General features: G+C 35.1%; 1 protein-coding gene across 1 annotated transcript in view; it reads left to right on the plus strand.

Moving 5' to 3' along the window:
• TRPC1 (transient receptor potential cation channel subfamily C member 1) overlaps positions 1–18,327 on the plus strand; it is a 983,394-nt gene that overhangs the window by 545,848 nt on the left and 419,219 nt on the right. The window contains exon 6 of the mRNA XM_044071022.1: positions 16,384–16,579. Coding sequence (XP_043926957.1) covers positions 16,384–16,579 — 196 coding nt within the window. The remainder of the gene's footprint in view (positions 1–16,383; positions 16,580–18,327) is intronic.

The following is an 18,327-nucleotide window of genomic DNA, read 5'->3' on the forward strand; positions in this document are numbered from 1 at the left end:
TATATATATATATATATATATATATATATATATATATATATATATATATATATATAGGTCTATATCAAAATTTCGCAAGTTTACTTACCCAAACACCTAAACGCCAACACATATTCTGCAAACTGCAAATACACCGAATGCCTTAAACCGTAAAATTCAAAAACTCGAAATGCCATAGTTGTCCCATCCCACAGCCCGCAACATACTACCTACACAAACAAGCTAAATAAACCACATACATACACTAACCAAAACCCTACTTCTAACCCAAAACTAAACCCTGCTTCTAACCCTACACTAAATCTTTCATATACCACAAAGTATGCACTTAACTTAACCCGCACCCTAACCCTAAGGTCCGTAACTATCGCACACTTACCTTAAAAAGCTATACCCAAACAAACTAAATAATCCACACACATACACTTAATAAAACCCTACTTCTAATCCTACACAAAATCTAACATACATGACCATCTATGCACTTACCTTAATCCGCACCCTAACCCTAAGGTCCGTAGTTATCTCACAGTTACCTTACGGAGCTATACCACAGAAGGGCCAACCATGGCAAATCGATGTATCGTATTTCGCCCTTCAGGACGATTGATGTTTTTGTGGTTTGATGAAGACGTGTTGGCATTTAGGTGTTTGGTAAGTAAATGTATGGGATCTGTACAGATCCCCGAATGCACTTTCCACCGAAGCAGAAATCACCAAGCATACTTAACCGAAAGTGCTGTTCACCACAGCAGCACTTTTGGATAAGTATGCTCATTGTGCCAACTGTACTATGGTGTGGATAAGGGAAAATTCCATTTTCCCCACTGTAGCCCGACCTCGGAGTGAGAATATTAAAGTAGGGGGAGTGGGGGGGTGCAGGGAGGGCTTGCCCCCCTGCATAGAAGTAGGTTTAATGTTGTGTTTTTTTTAAACATACTTTACCGTAAGCGCTTTTTCGTTGAAAACGCTTTCGGTAAAGTATGTTCGGTGATCTTTAGATCAAAAGTCCTAGATCGATATATATATATATATATATATATATATATATATATATATATATATATGTGTGTGTGTATGTGTATGTATATATATATATAAATATATATATATATATATATATATATATATAAATATATATATATATATATATATATATATAAAACCATTAGACGTTTAAAGTGTAGAATATATGAGCACACACTTGCTATTAAGAAAAAGGACTTTATTAATGCTTTAGCTAGGCATGCCATTCACTGTGTGAACTTTAAAAAGTTCACCTTTTCAGTCATAGATAATGTTCAACAAGTGGATTGTATAGGGAACACCAATTTGATTTTAGAATGCAAGGAGTCATTGTGGCAAATCTGTTTGGCAGCAGACAGAGCCCCTGGTCTGAATGAATGTATAAATATTGTGTTTTTTAGCACTAAAATAACATTCAGATCACAATAATATGACAATGTTTTTATATTAAGACTTTTTTTTTGAAGCTTTGACAGTCTAAGCTGTTTGGAAAACAATACAGTTTTTTATTTTTATGGTATGATTTTATCCCTTTAATTTAAAGTATCATGAAAGTCATGTGATGTGTGATATAACCTATAAGAGGTGTGTTTTGAGAGGTTAACTTTTTACTGAAGAAGTTCATGAAGAATAAATTTGAATGAAAGTACTAAAAGAATTGTGTTCACGCCTTCATTTCAACTGCAGCTTTTGGTTTGAACTTCATTATATAGTTGTCACCCCTCTCTTTATTGTGTGTTAAAAGGATGAAGTTTCAAATCATAGATTCCAACTAAATGATAGTCAGAACTGTGACTGGTCTTTTTCATAGAAAAATCACTGCCAAAAGTGATTCGCTGTTTGGTTTTCTGTTTAGTCCACAGATGTGTGACCTTACAGTTATTACATTTAAGGGGTGCTGTCAGGGTAAAGCCCCCCACCCCAACATGAGAGGTGCAGGGGACATACTCCTCTGAATCAAACACTTTCTTTTATGGATTCATTGAGGTACAAGTTCATCTGGTTTGTTTCTCCTGAATGAAGCTGTGAATAATAGTGATTTTAAATTATAGAATTATAGCAGTAGCTATTTTGTAAGGATTCCCTTAAGTTTATTTATATGTGTAACTTGCTCTGCTACTCTTCACCTGAAAGTATCTGTTATGAAATCACAATATCTTGCCATGTTGTTGATGATCTCAGGTTGGAAAATGGCAAGAAGATACTGGAAAGCAGAACTTTAATTGCTGTTGCCTTATGAATGGTAGTAGAGAACAGAAGTACAGCGTGCTATTCAGAAATATAATTTGTCCAGCGGAGCAAGTGTAAAATGGGGAGCATCGCATCTGCAGTATTGACAGATGTGATTCAGAAGCAGAACTACATATCTGTCAGTAGTTTCTCAGAGCACTATACAGTGAGCATACTGAGCACTGACTCAGTATACCATTCATTTTTGTGTTGTACTGCATGCCTTATTTAAAGCACATGGCACTGTGAAGATATTATCAGTGGCTGGGCACACAGAAAGGTACAGTTGTGCATGCTGAAATTCGTAATGTCACCTGCTACATTCAGAGGTGAGGTTACTGTACTTAAGTGGTACACAGCATCACAGGTATGCATCTCTGTGCTGAACAGTACATGAGTGGTTTGAGGTAGTCTCCAGGTTATATAGACAGCTACATGTCTCACAAGGCATGTGATGCTGGTCTGGAAGGAACTGGTTGCCACTAAGCATTAGGCAATTTCTACATCTTCTTAGAGTACCAAGTGCAATGAAGCTAGCTACAGAAGACTAGGCTTTCGTGCTTTCCAGGTGGGTTAAATTACTTGTTGGCAGGAATGATACGTTGACCCAATTTTGTCGGTAAGCAGAAGTGATATGCTGTGTCAGTAAACCGTGTTGTGGAGGAAATGTACTAAGTGAGGAGATGAAGCATTAACACTGATAAAACAACTTTTGGACTCTACATGGTAGAAATTGCATACTGCAGTCTAATCCAGGAGTAGTACACAACTATAGTTTGTTAAAGTACATAACTACAGTACTAAGTGAGCAATACAGAAATTCAGTATAATAACAGCAACAGTGCTGGGACTGAACAGGTACTAAAAACTACACACAGTATGTCACAAAACATCATTCTGAGATACCTCCTTTAGTATGACTGGAGACTGATTTGTATGGCAAACAATGCCAGCAATAAAACAAAACAATACTGTCTCAGATGCCACAAAACACCCACAGACTTTGAAGAGTCTCTATGCAAAGGTGCCAAAGAATGACTGCTGCTAGGATTTGTCATACTCAGTTGCTGCATGCTCAGGTGCTACTCTCAATAATTATCCCAAGTCCAAGTAGAAATGGAGATATCAGAAGCTGTTGATGATGTCCATGGCCTGGCCAGTGAAAAACAAAGAGCTAGCAGTAGCAATAACAACAACAACAATTTGAGCAAATAACCTGTGGGCAGTAAAAAATGATTGTAAGTCAAAACAGCACCAGTATGCATCTCAGCTCAGCTTAGAACCCACGTACACTACCAGCAGCAACCTTTAGCAACTGTGCGAAGCATGTGAGATTACACTGAACGTAGGGAATGTAGACTATGCTAATTAAATGACTTCTGATACTTGTAGTCATCTCTACTAGCAGTTTAGTTAAATTTGTAATGATTACTGTTTTTGGTTTAGTAGAAGCAGGCTGGTTTTACTCATGCTGTGTAACTTTTGTTTATATACTGCACACCAGCCGCCTGCTTGTGTGCATTAGTATTTTACTCCTGCGTTGTGAAGTTGTCTCTGAAATGGGAAATGTTCTCTTCCTAACATTTCTCTGTACAGCATAGGTCTTGCCTGTTACTCTCACCCACAGGTTAACATAAGCTGATCTGTACTTAGCTTTGTAACTGAAGTGCTCCAAAAGGTGTCATCAGCTTATTAAGGGGTGACACCATAACATGCTCTATAATAAACATGCTAAGTTAGTCATATCACTATCTTTCTCAGTTTACTTTTTCAGAATGTAATATACGCAGCTTCCTTCTTGCATAAACTGCTAGTTAAGTAACGCGTGTACCTCGGTCAGGCTCATCCCAAAAACCTGAGTGGAACTGGTGTGTTGGCTGACAACCTGTAAGGCAAATAGTGAGAGTCTCATGCCAGTCAGACAGCAGCAACAGGTGTATTAAGGTGGACTAGAACCTGGTGATGGAAACTGTCAGTTAGACTTGGAACATCACCACATTGCTGGGGAAGGAGACATAATTTGTGCAGGATATTGAAAAGTATTACTTAAGTGCTGCTGCTGTCAAATGTTCTAGAATCTGACTTCACAGTCAGAGGTAGATTTACTTCTTCTCTGGAAGTGCCCCTTTTGGAGGCTCTGAATAGGTGTGGGCACACTCACAAGTGCCACACTGGGTAGCATACAATTGCAGCTTTTGCCAGTATATGAGATAGTTATGGCAGTAGGACTGTGAGATGCAGAAAGGAAAACTGTCTGGTTTTGCATACACACTTAACAGCTATTTGAAGTATTTGGCCTTTTTTGGTGCTTCAGAGAGTAGCTTCTACAGATTGTTGTTCTACTGGGAGATGTCTCTGTTTACACAGAGGGGTGATGAAGATCACTGGAGAGATGCAACTTAGAGGAATGGCTTACCTGATCTAAACCCCATGTGTTGGGTCATTTTTGGACATCTGTGCTGGCCATAGGCTGTCCATAATAAACACTTAAGTTCAATAAGTCTGCCTGGTATCAAAGCGCCTTGGGCCAAAATGTTATATTCTACTGTTTGTCTCATCAGCCAGGGAGTATATATATATATATATATATATATATATATATATATATATATATATATATGTTCTAGGGCACACTTGAGCAGCTTTCCTGTACCCTTGCTGAGAACAGCCTAGCCAATTTCCTGGCCCCCATACTCTGTCCAACTCATCCGATTGTTTGTGAGACTCTCCAAGGCTATCCAAAAGTCTTATTCCATGATCTCATCAAATCCACCCCACACCTTGGCCTTTACTTGAGTGACTGTTGACCTTCTCTGGTATATGATAGAAGCTCTATTAGATGCAGGAAGAGTTAATCATCTATTAGGCATTCCCAAGGTACTGCATTTTAAGTTTGAGTTTCCTGAGTCTGTGTCACTGCTGGCTCAGCTGTCTTACCCAAATTAACAGAAAATGGTGAACGACTGGTAGCTAATCACCGGTCTTGACCATAGTATGCCCCAGATTATATGTGCTGCAAGAATTATAAAAAGTACTTCAGATTCTGTCATATTACTGGGTACTGGTTGATGATGCAAGAGAAGGAGAGATAAGGTGGATATTGATTATTCTTAATTTACAGCTTAGAGCATTGCCTTTTGCCTTTTACTAAGTTTACGTATGTAAAACTTATGTTAAACAACAATAATTGTGCCATTATGTTTCTCATGTAAATAAGCTGATACCAAAAACATTTGCGGGACTATATAATTATTAACAGAATCCAGAAGAAAGTTTTCCCTGTTCTAGTTCCCTTTACTTCAGTGGCCTGCATGATGGTAGCATTTCGCTGTGTTCTGTATGTCATTTTGCCTGCTAAGGTCTGGAAGGTCTGTCTGACTATATTACAGACTTCACAATGAATATACCATTTTGGCTCTTTTGTGCCTATCAAGAGCTACATGAAATTTCATGTGTTTACATCTGACTTGTGATCTACTTCCTTATGGAATATATCATGTCAGAGTTTGACAATCATCATCATCATCAGTCCCTTTTTCCCATTTTTCTACACGGGGATGGGATTTTGCATCAACTGTCACCACCTCTCTCGATTCAATGCTACTCTCCCACCTTATGTGACAGTCATGCCTGAATGTCTGCTGATGTAATATCTGTGGATTCACTCAAGTAAATCATTCATCTCTTTGCTGGATATCCTCATTTCTTCTTACTGTCTTCTTGCCTCTCCCAAATCATCTTCGCCAAATCTTTTTTTTATTTATCCTTTGTTGACCAGGTTAGTCCCAATAGGCTGGTGGCATCGTTTGAGGTGAGATCCGAGATAGTATTTATACTACTAGGGGAAGTTTGACCAGGGCATCTGACTTCCCCTATTCTTTTCTATAGGTTCAGTGAGATCTTTTACATCCAGTTGAACTACCACCAACTCAAGCAGATGGGACCTCAGTTTAGTGACTCATCCAAAGAACAACACAGTCAGAAGAGCAACACCCCCTTCCTTTGCTTTCCTGTTCATGTGCCTAAATCATTGTAATGTGTCCTGTTTGACCTTCTCTGCGATTGGAGCTACACAGGCTTCCACTCTGATGTAATTTCCTCATCTGTGCTACATTGTGCATCCTTCCATCTATCTCAGGCACTTCATCTCTATCACTTCTAACACTGCTGTTAACCTGCTATGCTACTATTTTCATCCTTAAGAATTAAACCCTTCCATGAGCTCTGAGATAATGTTTTGGTGTCATACAGTTTAATTGAATGAACAAAATCTTGGAAATCCTTTTTAAACAAATGAACTTTGAAAAATACTTTCTTTGGCAGCGTGAGAGTGTCGAGAGCATGTTTGTATTGGGTCTATACATGCCATGCATGTAAAAAAGTGTGTACCTTTGAAAAATCTAGTTTTTGTCATTTTAAAAATTATGACAAATATTCCAAAATGAATTGCTTACAGCCAAATGTAAAAATAAAGAATCAAAATTCTCTTGCTTGGTACCAGTTACAGCACCTGATGGAACATACTTCTAATTATCCTCAATTTCAAGTCAATAAAGAGTAGAAATCAGGGAACTAACTGATACTGGGCTCGCCCTCTTCTTTGCATGCAAATAAGTAGCTGCAATAAAATGCATTCAGATTATTTTTATTGACTCAGCATGAATTATTAACTTTTCGGTATGCTAAATACGAGTAGCAATGATATTAGCCTGTGAATTTACAAATAATACAAACTTATGTTCCGCATTTCTCTTATGTATCTCTTTTGGTGACTCATATAATATATAGATGTACAGTTTTCTCTCTCCTCTGCTTACTAACCACTTATAATACATTAGCATCTTTCAAGCTAATCCATTTATATCTGTCAGACACCAAACATGTTCAGATGTATTATATGTGCTTTTATTGATATCAATATGGTTCAAATATTATTATGATTATTCTTAAGTAATATATGTTGAATATTTTTTTTATGTGGTTATGTTAAAAAACTTGATAAAGTTAAAAAAATATGATAAAGATTTCAAGCAACTTTTTTGTTATATGTCTAACTATATACAGGCATATGTATTTTTTATTTCAGTCTGTATTCCAATGTTTTTAAAGGATAAATGGCCATGGCTTTTAAATTTTTACTTGTGTGTGTGTGTGTGTGTGTGTGTGTGTGTGTGTGTGTGTGTGTGTGTGTGTTTCTTCTGAAGCTTTCACCAGACCCGTAATAGTAACAAGCCTGTGCAGATTTGGTAAGTCAGAGGGGTTCCCATATGTATCTGATGGGTGCATTTGCTTCATCTCTGTAGGTCATTCGATATTCTATCAATGTGCTATATCAGGAGAATATGCTTTTTAGCCATTCAGGTTACACGATTGAAGAGGGATGATTATCACTGATGAATAATCATTGTTTTCCCACTTTGCTTCTTTGTTTTTACAGAGTTTCTTATTTAAATTGGTATGCTTTTTTAATGTTGTGTATATGTATACCACTCAGTGTGCATGGATGTTTTATGGCTGTATCAGATGATTGTCATACTGTTTATGTTTACAGAAGACTCTTGTTGACTAATAACCTCTCTGACTAAGCAGAACAGTGCAATGCACCTCTATATTCTATTCTCTTGCTTCACTTCTTTTCATAAAAAACAGTAGATTAGGTAATATTAAAAACTTCACAGAGCAGGAAGAAAATAGATGGATCATTCTCATGCAATCAGATAAAGGGAAATGTCTAAATGATAGGACAACTATAAAGCCATTTCTGATAAATAGACCATTGAAACATAAACTATGATACTGCATCATCATATATGTATTTAATATGTTTTAATGTTAAGCTAGAAGTTTTATATGTATATATATATATATATATATATATATATATATATATATATATATATATATATATATATATTTTTTTAGATATTTATTATAACAGATATATGAATGTATTTGTTTATGATTTTATCATCTTTATTCATATTTTATTTCCACTATTAAATTCTTATAGGCATTTACTATAGGATAGAATAGATAACAAATGGATTAAATATATGAAATATGAACAAATATTATTAAATAACTTATGTCTTTTATATCATATCATAAATTAATGTATGAATTTTTGCATTTTAATAGTGTCTATTTTGTTAAGCATGTACTCATCTAATTAAATGTTATTGTTTTTAATATAATATACACATAAGCATTAAATATGCTAAGAAAGAGATGAAATATATAAGCGCTCTTAATACTGACACTTGTAAATAGTATTTCTTTAAGGAGGATTTTTGGCGCCAAGTTTCGTTATTTAAATGTTTGTATTATGAGAGTGAACTATTTGTCTGAAGAAGGGTTTGCTATAACCCGAAAGCGCTTACACAAAGCTTTGCTATTTTTTATGGTGAAATAGAGTCTTAAAGTATAGTGTTTGCTCTGGTGGTGTCTTAAAGGATCGCCTTTGCCGTGGTGGTGTCAGGAAGTTTTGTTACGAGAATATTTTATTGTTTCTCCTGGACACTTTTAATCTACAACTGCTTCTTTGCATATTTATCTTCTACTTCATTGTTGCAGTAAGTAGTAACATGGTGAATGATAATATGAATGAAATTGAACTGAATTATAACCCAGAATTGGCAATACAAAGTAAACATGTCTCAGAAATGGAACTAGTCTTTAAAAGATTAATGAATGCTGAAGTGAATGCTCTGTTAAAGCTACATAGAACGGACCTGCTTAATGCAGGAAATAAAGACCAGGAAGCTGATTATGCACTCAAAATACTGCAGTATACATGCAAAATAGAGAACTTGTTCAATAAATTGAAAAATACACAATGGCAGCGCAAACATATGGAGGCATGTCTTTGCTTCCAAGTAGTGGCGAGGGGACTTAGAATTTTAAAAATGCCAATATTCCTAGCCCTCTATCCAGAGCTACTTGCCAAATGGCAACAACTTAATATTGAGACAAGTTATACTTTATGAAGATGCTTATTGAATAGTATGTGGAAATTGAAAATAATATCAACAATGAAATTATTGAACAACTGAAAATAATTAAATCCCTCCTCAATGATGCAGACTGCAATGAGTTCTATGATAACATGCGTGCATATGTAACCAACCTTGAGCACAAATTATTACTTACTAAAAAGAGGAAGTTAGAACAAGATATTAAAGATTTTGAACTAGGACATGTCTTCTCGTGGCTGAGAGAGAGGCAAAGAATGGAGAGAGCTGGAGAACGAGAACATGATAATAATGATCAAAATATTCCTAAACAGAACCGAATGGTCAATAGAAATATCTTAGATAACCCTCGACAAGATAATAGTGTTAACCCATCTGAAAGTCTGCAAGACATTCCTTTACAACCATCAGAAGAAAAAAGAAGTCGAACAACAAAGGCTTTAGTCAGTAGCTATGAAGCAAAATTAACAACCAATGCCAGTTTATCGACAAAGCCGAATACTAAGTATACACACTCAATAGAGGAAGAAATGATGGCCTCTACATCCAATCAAGAGAACAAGGATGATACAACATCACATGACACTGAGAACCTGAATGTAGATGTCAGAAGGAAAACTGCACTAACAGGCTCACACAATTCATGTTTTTTAGACCAAATTGGTCGTCCATTTCCACTTCCCATCAGGGAAATGAAAAAATCGACCCCTACAAGGTTCAACAAGAAATGGAAAATGTCTGGGGAACTGATGTACTTGCAGAACAAACTGCAGAAGTAAGTGACATTGATCTTGTTCTGAATTTATCTAAATATACATTGCAGGCTCATGAAAAGACACTGCTTAACAAAGGACTGTCTTTCATACCATCCAAGACTGTTGATATTACTGACTTTATTATAGAGGTGAAGACTTTTGTTAGGCACACTGCTCTGAGAATGTTTTTTAAAAATGATTCCACAAATGATGCATGTATTTATAAAAAGCCTAGTGCATTTATACCCCGTTTGCATCCTATGTTGGAAGCTTCTGAACAATCAGTAGAAGGGGACTTAATTAATATGTGGAATAGTAAGAATGGAAAGAATCATACATTTTATAATTTGAACAATAGAGAATATGAGGCTCTAATTAGCCTAAGTAATAATGAAGAAATTATAATAAGGCCAGCTGATAAAGGAGGAGCTATAGTTATTCTAGATAAGCGTTGTTATGATGAAGCTATGAGAACAATGTTACATGAAGATGAAACATATAAATTGATCAATAAGATGCAGCTTAATAAAATTATACATGCATAGTAACTTATATGATCTATTTATGTCCAATGTTATAAATGCTGATCTTTATAAATATTTACTGGTAGAATTACCTACTATACCAACTATTAGAGGTCTCCCCAAGGTCTATAAAAATGTATTCAAACCTAAAATGAGACCGATAGTCTCAGGTAGAGGATGGCTGATGGACCCACTCTCTATTTTTGTTGAAAATCAACTGAAGAACTTAGTATGGAAAACAAAAAGTATAATCAAAGATACACAAGAAGTTCTAAATACTTTTAGTATAGAAACAGGGAATGATATTGACAAACTGAATGTATGGCTAGTAACTTTAGATGTTAAATCATTATTTACAGTGATTCCTAATAATGAAGGATTAGAGTTTCTGAGAACATTTTTATGCCATAACCATGTTGACTCCAATATAATAATGAAATGTATGATGTTATTGGAGCTGATATTAGAGAATAATGCATTTATGTACGAAGATGAATATTATTTACAGAAACAAGGAGTGGCAATGGGCATGCCTTGTGCTAATTCGTATGCTTACTTGGTCATGGCTCAATGGGAGAAAACTTATGTTCTTGAATCAGAATATGCTAACAGCATCATATACTATAAACGATTTGTAGATGATGTGTTTCTTCTTTGGAAAGGAAATGACATTGATCTAGAAAGATTTACAGAGTATATCAATCATACAACTAATTTTCTGTTTTTTGAAGGTAAATGGTGAAGGTCAGAAATTGAATTTCTAGATGTTCTTATTACCAGAGAAGATGGAATGTTTACTACAGCATTATATAGAAAACACTGTAGAAAGAATAATTTACTTCATCGTACTAGCATGCATCCAGGACATGTCTTTCAGAATATTGTAATAAGTATTAATAATATTGTAATAAATCAAGGAAGAAGAATATCACATCTAGCAAGTGATGATAACAAATGTGTTCAAACCATGGAAAAATTAAAGAATGAATTTTTGGAGAGATGTTACTCTCATAAAGAAGCTGATGTTCTCCTATACCCCCAAATTAGAGATAGAAATGATAAAGGGAGACCATATTACAAGAAGAGTATTGATATACAATCTATTGGAAAGAAGAATAATAGCCAACCATCAACTAAGCTTAGATTGAACATTCCCTTTTCCAATAATAATAAAGATATAAAGGAAATTATAGATAAGAATTGGGCTATACTAATTGCTAATGATGAAATAAGAGATAAAGTAGGGTTGAAACCCAGTTATAGTTATCGTAATAATAAATCTCTTAAAAGGTTATTATGTTATGAAAATAAGAAGAACAATAAAATGAAAGTTTCCTCCAATAGACAGGGAACATTTCCATGTCGAGGATGTAATCAGTGCTCATATATGATGGCAACTGATAATTCATACATCCAGATACAAAGAGAATATATTATTTTAAACACTATGCTGATTGTAAAACTAGAGATATAGTCTACCTAGCACGTTGTCAGAAATGCAACTGTGTTTCTACATAGGTAAGACTAATAGAACATTGAGAGAGAGGGTAAGAGAACATATTTATGCAATTAATCGTGAAGATGAAACCAATGCACTAGCTGAACATGTGTTAAACAAATGGGATGGATCATAAATTTAAATTCATGGTCATAGAATTGATTTCAAAAAACAGTAGATTAGGTAATATTAAAAACTTCACAGAGCAGGAAGAAAATAGATAGATCATTCGCATGCAATCAGATAAAGGGAAAGGTCTAAATGACAGGACAACTATAAAGCCATTTCTGTGAAATAGACCATTGAAACATAAACTGTGATACTGCATCATCATATATGTATTTAATATGTTTTAATGTTAGGATATAAGTTTATATATATATATATATATATATATATATATATATATATATATATATATATACATATAGATATTTATTATATTATAACAGATATATGAATTTATTTGTTTATGATTTTATCATCTTTATTCATATTTTATTTCCACTATTAAATTCTTATAGGCATTTACTATGGGATACAATAGATAACAAATGGATTAAATATATGAAATATGAATAAATATTAAATAACTTATGTATTTTATATCATATCATAAATTAATGTATGAATTTTTGTATTTTAATAGTGTCTATTTTTTAAGCATGTACTCATCTAATTAAATATTATTGTTTTTAATATAATATACACATAAGCATTAAATATGATAAGAAAGAGATGAAATATATAAATGCTCTTAATACTGACACTTGTAAATAGTCAGTATTTCTTTAAGGCGGATTTTTGGCAGCAAGTTTCGTTATTTAAATGTTTGTATTATGAGAGTGAACTATTTGTCTGAAGAAGGGTTTGCTATAACCCGAAAGCACTTATACAAAGCTTTGCTATTTTTTATGGTGAAATAAAGAGTCCAAGTATCGTATTTCTGTGGTGGTGTCTTAAAGGATTGCATTTGCCGTGGTAGTGTCAGGAAGTTTTGTTACGAGAATATTTTATTGTTTCTCCTGGACACTTTTAATCTACAACTGCTCCTTTGCATATTTATTTTTCTTTTCATAAAGGGTTGATTTAAAAGTATTTGTTGCCCTGAGGATTTATTAATACAAAATAATGTGGTCATGGCTGTGTTACACTGAACAGTATCCTTGGCATGTTTTTGCCTTCTGCTGGATAATCCACATTTTGATGTTTGAAAAAAAGGGCAAGTGCTGGGATGCAGTATTCTGTTAACACGTAAAGTGCAACCCGAAGTGAGTGTCACAGCTTTCAGAATTTGATGATAGATGAAGATAGAATGAAAAAAGTAATGGAATAGATAGAGAAGAGCCAGTTTAAAGAACAGCAAGCAAAGGCTATCAGGTCATCATCAAATGAAAGCAAAACGATATGATGGTACCTTTTTAAGTACCTAAAATGAAGCAAAATAATGCGAACCAAATAACTCTCCACCGGAATAAAACTAACTACAAAAATAAAAAATAAAAACTCTACAACTTCAGCACTCTTTACCGTAACTAGTTACTGTGAAGAGCACCGAAGTTGTGAAGAGCACCGAAGTTGTGGTGTTTTTATTTTTTTATTTTTGTAAACCTAGTTGCCATGAAAAGCACCAAAATTGTGGTGTTTTTATTTTTTTTTATTTTTGTAGTTAGTTTTATTCTGGTGGAGAGTTATTTGGTTAGTGTTTTTTTCACCCAGTTTTGAGTAAACCTAGTTACCGTGAAGAACGCCGAAGTTGTGTCGTTTTTATTATTTTATTTTTGAAGCAAATTAATGCTTTTGGGCTCCATCATATTTGAAAAAGAGATATATGAAACAAAGGGATACAATTTGACAGCACACAGTTCAAAGAAGATGCAAAAAAGCATTATTTCACTGAAAGGCTGACATAACATTGGAGTAGCCTCCTTGAAGATGAAGTAGGGTCAAAAACAATGACTGAGTCCAAAAATGCATTGGACATATGAAGGACCAGCTTTTCGAGAACTGAGACTGGATGGGAGGTACCTCCTGTCAGGTAAGTATGACCTGTTGCTTATCTAGTACAAACACTGGGTAGAAGAGGTGTGCTTTAGGGTCCTTATCTGGAGTCAAAATGTCTACAAAACTAATAGAGCCAATAATTGTACAGATCTTTAACTTTATTGTTGATGGAGGCTGTACATAATCTATAAAACAATACTTTACACACTGTCATACCTTCCTTGTATCTTTTCTTTACTCAGTAGCAATCAAACATACATAAAAATCTGACATGAGAAGATTTTGTTCTGTATAATCTATCTGAATGCTGCAGTTATGTCATAACTTCCCCTCCCCTTCCAACTGCCCATTCCATGCCTTCTTTACTCCTGTGAACTAGCATTCTGCATCTTAGTCTAGCAATACATTCCAAGGTCCTGTCACCACCCTTTATCAAAACAGTATTTTCTCATATCCAGCTTGAAAACTTACCCATCACTCACCAGTCTTTCTTCTTTCCTTCCTAGCCTTACCACCTTCACTTCTACATAACTACTAGCTGTGTTTTGTCTACCTGTTACAGGATATGATTGTCAGTCAATGAGTTTCCTACAGGGATGCACCAGTCTGTGGTTGTTGAAGTCTGCATACCAGACGTGACTCCTTGTCTAATGTTACCACCTCTGTCATTCTTTGTGTTAGAACCTGCAGTATAATGCAGTGTACTTACTTGGAAAGATTAGTGGCATTTTGTGTCCCTAGGCAGCCCAGCAACATTTTTGTAAAACTGTTTTATTTACACTGTCTTTAATATGCAATCCCCCCTTATCCAAAGACTCTCACTGTTAATGTATACTGTTCTTGTGGTCACATCAACGTCTGTCATGGCAGTTAGCAGGCATGGAATTGACATTTTACCACACCATCAGGTAGTAAACCAAAGAAACATACCTAGCAATACCAAAGCCAAAAGGTCAGATCAACACAGTGGTTATTTAAGAAAGAGAAGCTACATAATGAGATACGTGGGTTTGAAATTTGGCAGCCATTTCATATATTGCGTAATTCAAAGAAAACTTTTTTCACATTTGGAGATTAAGCATACTTTATTACTCCTTCTATGCATTAAGGATTCATGCCAAGGCACAGAAAGAAGAATTCTGTCACATGTTCTTCATCTTCATTTCTTCGTGTTTACAGTTTGAACCTGCAAAGTTTAACTCTTGTATTACTTATGTGGTGGCATATAATGCTGCTACAGATATGTTGGTACTTAGAACAAAGTATTGAAGTGTTTCTTAATTTGTAATTTTACCATCTGTGTGCCAATGAAGACTGTTACTGTGTAATTCAAGTTATATTTTAACATTTATGTACATGTTCAAGTTTTTATAATCCTTAATGCAAAATGTTAATTTAGATGATGTAATTTGAAACCTACTTCCCTGGACTCAGATGAAAATGGAATTTGCTCAGTTGGATATCCTGATTATCAAAACTAACTTGCTACATTTAATTATCTTAATTGTGTTTTGCTCCTTTCTATCAGATTTGCAAGAGAAGTATTGTATCAGTGCTCAATGAGATCATAGTCCATGATGCATTAGTGTGAATAAATGGAGTTATCAAATGATGTATGACAGTCATGCGTGCACCTTTAACTCTAGAATTTTATTTACCCCATAAGTTATGTGGGTTTCCTTTCTGCATCCAACAACAGAGGCTCTCCTAATATGCATTTCTATCTCTGTGATATTAATGTGGCATTGTGCAAGGTTTAAAAGGTGTACTTTTTTTTTATTTTATTTTTTTTTTCAATTGTTTTGGTCCCCCTTTGATACATCATGTAACCATCCCAGTCCCCAGCGCCTCACTTCCACATCAGGTCTACCAACTTTTTTTCCTATCTCCCAGGACATACTCCAGTACTGCTGAAGTCAGTTATGGATCCTAATGGTATCCTAGGGGCTCTGTTATCTCCTTTCTTGCTGCTCCATCAGTCACTTGAATCACTAATCAAACCTGTATAAACTAGGCCGTAGTTAAGACTTTATCCCTCGGTGCCACCTGAGTGGCTAACAGGTATACCTTTAATTCAATGTAACATATTACTAGTGTTGTTACTGTGCTAACAGCTATTCTCATACCCTTTTTCATCTTAGATAGTTTGACTCATTTCACTAGTTCAGAAGGAATCATAAATGCCAAGTCTTGCATGACCTGGGGCCATACCCATTTAACTTTAACTGTGCCAATGATTTAGTCATCCTGTGCATGATAGTATTAGTAAGAAACAGTTGTTTAAAGTGTAGTAAACATTTTTTTATAAAGCTGATTGCAGTTATGGATTCCTGTGCTGGTCAGCTGTCTAAAGCTATGAACCTTTGACCTCACAGGACTGATTATGAAGCCCTTGCCCAACAGTGCAAAACGTTTGCTAAAGACTTACTTGCTCAGGCTCGGAATTCACGGGAGTTAGAAGTAATTTTGAATCACACATCCTCTGATGAACATATTGACAAGCGTGGACTACTGGAGGACAGAATGAATCTGAGTCGACTTAAGCTGGCAATAAAGTACAATCAAAAGGAAGTGAGTATGTGCTGTCTAGGCCTTGCCCGCTCACTGCACTTGGCTTTTTATGTGCTATAGCTAGAACACTATGGTTTTAATGCTGGAAATGAAAGAGAAGAGATACTCATGTGTTGTTAAATAGAAAATGGAAGAAACCTACTGATGCAGTTAAGTTAAGCTAGTTAAGTTGTGGTAAGTTGTGAATATATTTTTATTGTTGTAATTCTTAACGTTTGTTCTCATCAGACAGCACTCAAAATGATAAGTACCTCAGGGATATGGTTTTTACAGTAAATTATTAGTATGCTTTTATAAAATGTACTTTTCAAATGTTTGTGCTTTATATGGTTATGGTTACTTGCATTACTGTAACATGAATTATTTCATGATCTGAATTGCATAAAACAGGTTTAGGATTGTTAACATAACTACTCCATCTACTGAATCCCAGCAGAACTAAAGGAAATTAGTATTTAAAGACCTGATCAATTTTTCCACTTAGTAAAATAATGTACATGTTACAACATAATACAGTGAGATAGTGAAAGTGTGTGTGTGTGTGTGTGTGTGTGTGTGTGTGTGTGTGTGTGTGTGTGTGTGTGTGTGTGTGTCTGTGGTTCTTGAGCTGCTGGTTGAAGTTGCTGCCTGTCATCAATTTTCTTTAATCATTTCCCATTTCATCAAATATGACAAGGGAGAATACATGCGATGTGGGATGTGTTTGTGGTGCTTGTGACTGTGATTATCAGTGTATTCCTGTGAGTGTAGTGATCTGTGTCTGTCTGTTTTATTGTGATGGTGGGTGAGTGTATGCAAGTGCTTTTGGTGAAAGATTTCCACATGAAAACATCTGTGAATGAGTAATGTTTCACTAAATGTTTATGTTTCACATTTTTTAAGTGGGCACATATGACAGAAAGTCATGTCTAAATTTAGGGATGGCCTTAATAACTGCAAAACTCAATTTGTTGAATGTTTGCAGGGGCCCCAAATCTACAACTCTATCATAACCCAGTCTTACTGGGTTATCACCTGCCCTTCTTTATGCAGAACAGTCGCTATTTGGGCTGTTGAATCCTGTGACAAAAAATGTAAAATGTCAAGTGTTCTGACATTTGTAGGACAAAAATATTTATTTTGTCTCTTTTAATACAATTGTTTTGTATCTGAAACTTCTAACTATTATATGAAAGAGCATAAGAAGCTCAAATAACTGAAGTGCCAGAAAAGATCAAGCCATTACATCTTTCCACTAGCTGGTGGGTATGGTTTATCCTGCAAAATGCCATGTTTCCACTAAAAATGTCCCACATAGGGCATTTGAAAATCTGGCATGCTGCATGCCTAAGCCTCACCCTCCATCTTCAGTGGTTTGCAAAAAACATAAATGTTATGAGTAAAAGACCACAAATATAGGGCACAAATCTGGACAGTCTGTGAAATTCTGGACAACTGAGAGGTACTGTGCTGACATTCTATTATGAATGATACTACTGTTTTTGTGACATAACTCTCAATTTCTTTGCTCACAAAGTCTGAGCAAAGGGAAGAAAAATAATGGAGGAACAAATGTCCAGTATCGGGGACAATTTTAAATATTACTGTAATTTATTTAATAAGTTAATAAAGTACCAGATTTTGCACCAACATGCAGTTTCTGAACAATACAAATGATCTAATTCCAAAAGAGTTGCTCTTGGTATAAGTGGTATAAGGGTGGGGGGTTGGCATAGTGGTTAAGGTGTTCACCTTATTGCCACAAGGTG

Source organism: Protopterus annectens, chromosome 5.part0, assembly GCF_019279795.1.
Source record: "Protopterus annectens isolate FY-2018-M chromosome 5.part0, PAN1.0, whole genome shotgun sequence".
NCBI lineage: Eukaryota > Metazoa > Chordata > Ceratodontiformes > Protopteridae > Protopterus > Protopterus annectens.